The sequence below is a fragment of the Galendromus occidentalis genome, unplaced genomic scaffold, assembly GCF_000255335.2.
Source record: "Galendromus occidentalis unplaced genomic scaffold, Mocc_1.1 scf7180000076729, whole genome shotgun sequence".
Classification (NCBI taxonomy): Eukaryota; Metazoa; Arthropoda; class Arachnida; order Mesostigmata; family Phytoseiidae; genus Galendromus; species Galendromus occidentalis.
The window spans coordinates 211,163-214,991 of record NW_003804718.1 but is presented as its reverse complement, the minus strand read 5'-3'; the positions used below and the strand labels follow the sequence as shown (position 1 = coordinate 214,991).

Here is a 3,829-nt window from a genome sequence, read left to right as displayed (position 1 = left end):
CTGATTTGAGGAGGGTTGAGTTTTCGTGGGAACTGTGCAAATCGGCCACGGAGCGACTCGCCTTGATGCTCTCACATCTTCAGAATGTAATTCAAGGCAGCCGAGTGAGCTCGACTACATTCTGGGAAAGTTTTCGAGAAAATGTCTCGTGAATACTTCTCATCATCTCATCCGTTCCCGGCCGGCTGAAAGAGATCTTGTCTCCGGATCTATCCCCGAATTCCCGGATCTTTCGGAGTTCAGGTCGGAAGCCCGAGTGATCCAGCCCATTCGGCATGACACGAACTCCTCGACAATACTCGAGTTTCGCGCGGTGCCAAAGTCCTCCTGAGCGCAAATTTTGGTCAATGCGCGAGTAGTCGGCAACCTTATTTCCTGAGACGCAAGAACTACAAGCACACTCATCCCGAAAGTTAAGTTTATTTGAATCAATTTTTCTGAAGTTGAAAATACATGTGGAATCCTCGACAGTCTGTACGGAAAGTAATTGCGAGACCTTTTACCTAGGACAGGCTCCGATCACTTATTGCTTGGCATGTCCGAGAAGATTATCCGAGAGATTCTCGTCACATGAGTTGCCGTCCCGAGAGGAATCGTTCCAGGGTCTCAGAGCGCCGTAGGGGAAACTCACGAGAAATCCAACGAAGAACAAGAAATGTTCTCGAACAAGAAATTCAGCAGCAAAACGCACAATTTAAGCATATTTTCTCTCATTTGTGGCGAGCTTGAAGGAAACTCGAGATAATCAGCTCCTCCATCGAATTCGCCATGATGCTGATGGATTGGAGAGCTTGGGAGGCTGATGAGCCTCGGAATCAGGAAATCCTGGAGAGCGGACAACGACAGCAACCGATGCTCCTGAGAGTCTCCAAAATATGGACCTGCAAGTCTTTTTGTGCGAGTGGATGTTTAACAGTGTTTATCTTGACTCGCCGTCGGGCGGATTCGGTCTTCCGCATCGAAGCGGCGTCTGCATTTATACGTATGTATGTTCAGTAAGCGGTGTCAATTTGCGATTTCAGTGCGCAGTTCTTGCCGACAGAGAGGACATACGGTGAGCTTCTCAGCGCAATACCGACACACACAAACGTGGCCGCAGGGCAACAGAACTATCAGCTGCAGACCATCACCCAGACACACAACGCAGTCTCTGTCCGCTATTCCGGAATCTTCGAAATGCGTGGACACTCCCGCCGAACGGAATTCGCTCAGCTCGATCTCTTTCTTCAGTATCAACTCATTCAAGTTCGCTGCCAGTTCGACACGCTCCTGAGCAATGTTCATCATATTGTCGTTTTGACGTTTATCACGCTTTTCGTACTCATTAACGGTGAGCTCGTACAGGCGCTCTTCCACATCGAGCATCTCTTGCCGGAGCTCCTTGAGCATTCTCTCTCGGCGCTCCCACACATTGCCGAGATCGGGCTCGGCTTCAGCTGTCGCACCAGGGTGCTCTGGAGACGCCGGGGGAGAATCTCTGTTTTTCTCTTTGTAGTCCAATGGTTCTAGAAGGGGACAGCCTTCGGCTCTAATTTCACAGCCCAAGGAACGGACGCCTGGCGGTAGGCGACTCAACTCGTTGTTGGAAATATCGAGAACTCGGAGTGACTTGAGCTTCGACATCGTCGACGGGAGTTTGGTCAGCTGATTGGAATGCAGGTCGAGGATTTCGAGCTTCACTAAACAACCGATAGAATCCGGCAGCGTCTTGAGCAGATTTGATGACACGTTCAACACCGTCAACAGAGTGAGATCCCTCAGATCCGGCAAGGACTTTAAGGAATTGTGTTGGAGGAGCAACGAAGTCTTGCGGAAAACACGACATTTCGCCAGAACTCCCGGCGGCAACTGCTCCAAACCGCATTCGGAAAGATCGAAAATGGGCTCAGGTGTGTTCTCAGCTAAATACAATCGACGTTGAAGAAAGGCTTGATCTTTTGTCGACGACGCCGACATAGCCGCGGAGTTTGCCTTGTTGCTCTTGAACGGAAACATCTACACGGATACGGATCGAATATTCGTCTGCTGCAGACTTCTCCGGAGGGTTCGCCTGCAAGAGCGATCGGATATGTGAGCAAATCAATATGAGATACGACTTCGGCGAAGGAAACTTACGTACATCCCTCAGCAAAGTCTTCATAACCAGAATTCCCCCTTCGAACCCGCTGGAGCTGGAGTACCACAGACTCGATGCTGACACTGATTCCGAGAAAATGAGCAGAGGGCGAGCCTCATTCAGCAAGCCCTCGATCATTTGCCGACCGACAGTCTCGAAAGTTAGCGTTTCTCGACTTCATACTTGGGCTCGTATCGATATGAATGATGACACTGATCTGTGCCGACGCCGACGGTTTCACAGTACCGAATCGGGCGGTTCCTATGAGGCTCTTTGATCTCTGAGTCCGACTCACCCCGAACTCTACGGAATCCGGGACAGTTTTTAGTCCCGACGGTTGGAGCTCTTCTGGATAATCGTCGGACTTCCATTTATTGAGCATGGAGGCTCATGAGTCGTGAGAATCGAATGCGAATCGCCAAAGTTCAGGTGGGATGCCAGCATGTGCGTTCCTATCTCGATCTTTCCGGAGAGAACAGAGAAGGCGTTTATTCCTCAGACGCCCACGGTTTGAATCCGCCATGTGCAGCCGATTTCCTCGCTCCCCCGACGAGATCCTCCGAAGACCTCAACAACTTCTATCGTCGCAACGGAAATGCGAATGAGGAAATCCAGGCCCCGACTCCGAACGGGCCGGAAAATATTATCATCGAGGATGCCACCCCCAGCGCGCCTGTTGAGGATTCGTCCGAGCGGACGATCGGATCTGAGCTCGAGGCATGTGAAGGTTCCGCGAATCGTCTTCAGGGGGATTGTGACTCCGGGCGTGGAAGAGTTCCTGCGAGAGTTAGGGGGGTGTGCCAATCCTTCCCTGGAAGGATTGTTAGGTTCAGACGATCGGGATGATTTGAACCCAGATGAGGGATAAATTCGTTCGACTTTCCACCTGAGTATTATGACTTCAGCGATCATCAGCTCGATTTATATCAATTAAGTCCTGTTCGAATCGGAAGTAGAGCCTCAATCATTTTGGAAAATATTCTGCGGATTAAGGACAGTAATGAATCTGGCTCCCTCAGGATCTCAGCGACGCTCGGGGCGCCGCGAGATTTGCTCTGTCAGACTGCGGCACGCTAGATCAAACTCGAGAGGACATGGGAGCCGTATAGTCATACTTGGACATCGAACATCCGAATGTTGCATGAAAGGCATTCGGAAGAAATGAAAGTTCCACTCGAGCGATTCCGGGCAAGATTCGGACTTCTAGTGTCCCCGGCGAGGGGAAGTTTCGAAAGCGAAGTTTCAAAAGTTCCCTCATGATAGAAGTTACAATTTACGGGCTATCTTTCGTGTTTTCCTATCGCGTGCTTCACATCATTGAGTGGTTGAGCGAGACCGTGAATTACGACTCGCACGTGGCGCTGCACGTATAACTTGCTCTACTCGCGTTCTATCTATAGATGATTGCTTTTCACACTATCCGATGTGTAGGACCGTACTGACCCTCCCCAATCATGTATGTGAGCACGTTCATTAAAGACTGACCTCACTTGAGGAGTAATATCCTATACTGGTATTACTTCTTTAGTCTGTTGAGATTTGAGATCCGTCCTAAAGGTGCCGACTCATCTCATCGAACTCTTCGAGGACGAGGACTCATCGTTATCTCTGGAGAAACCGACCGAAATTCCCTTCACTTCATAAATATCTGATCTCAGACGAGCATCCAGAATCCAGGAGGACTCCTCCTACGGACATCCACATCGTCGCTGC

The 3,829-nt window shown here is 50.1% G+C and overlaps 1 protein-coding gene across 2 annotated transcripts; it reads right to left on the bottom strand.

Moving 5' to 3' along the window:
• Nucleotides 1–538: 538 nt before the first annotated feature.
• Nucleotides 539–2,327, bottom strand: LOC100903926 (E3 ubiquitin-protein ligase LRSAM1). 2 transcript variants are annotated; one of them, XM_018638216.1, is made up of 2 exons: nucleotides 2,120–2,327; nucleotides 539–2,050 (listed from the first exon to the last, which is right to left on the bottom strand). In XM_018638216.1, exon 2 carries the CDS (start codon nucleotides 1,993–1,995, stop codon nucleotides 1,006–1,008), a length of 990 nt encoding a protein of 329 aa, XP_018493732.1. In that variant the 5' UTR covers nucleotides 1,996–2,050; nucleotides 2,120–2,327; the 3' UTR covers nucleotides 539–1,005. The 2 variants fall into 2 exon arrangements, with proteins under 2 accessions (XP_018493732.1, XP_018493733.1); XM_018638217.1 differs by having other exon boundaries at nucleotides 2,181–2,194.
• Nucleotides 2,328–3,829: the final 1,502 nt, after the last annotated feature.

Bases quoted from the DNA above. Each gene is read 5' to 3' on its own strand.
- LOC100903926 (XM_018638216.1), bottom strand. From the start codon at position 1,995: ATGTTTCCGTTCAAGAGCAACAAGGCAAACTCCGCGGCTATGTCGGCG.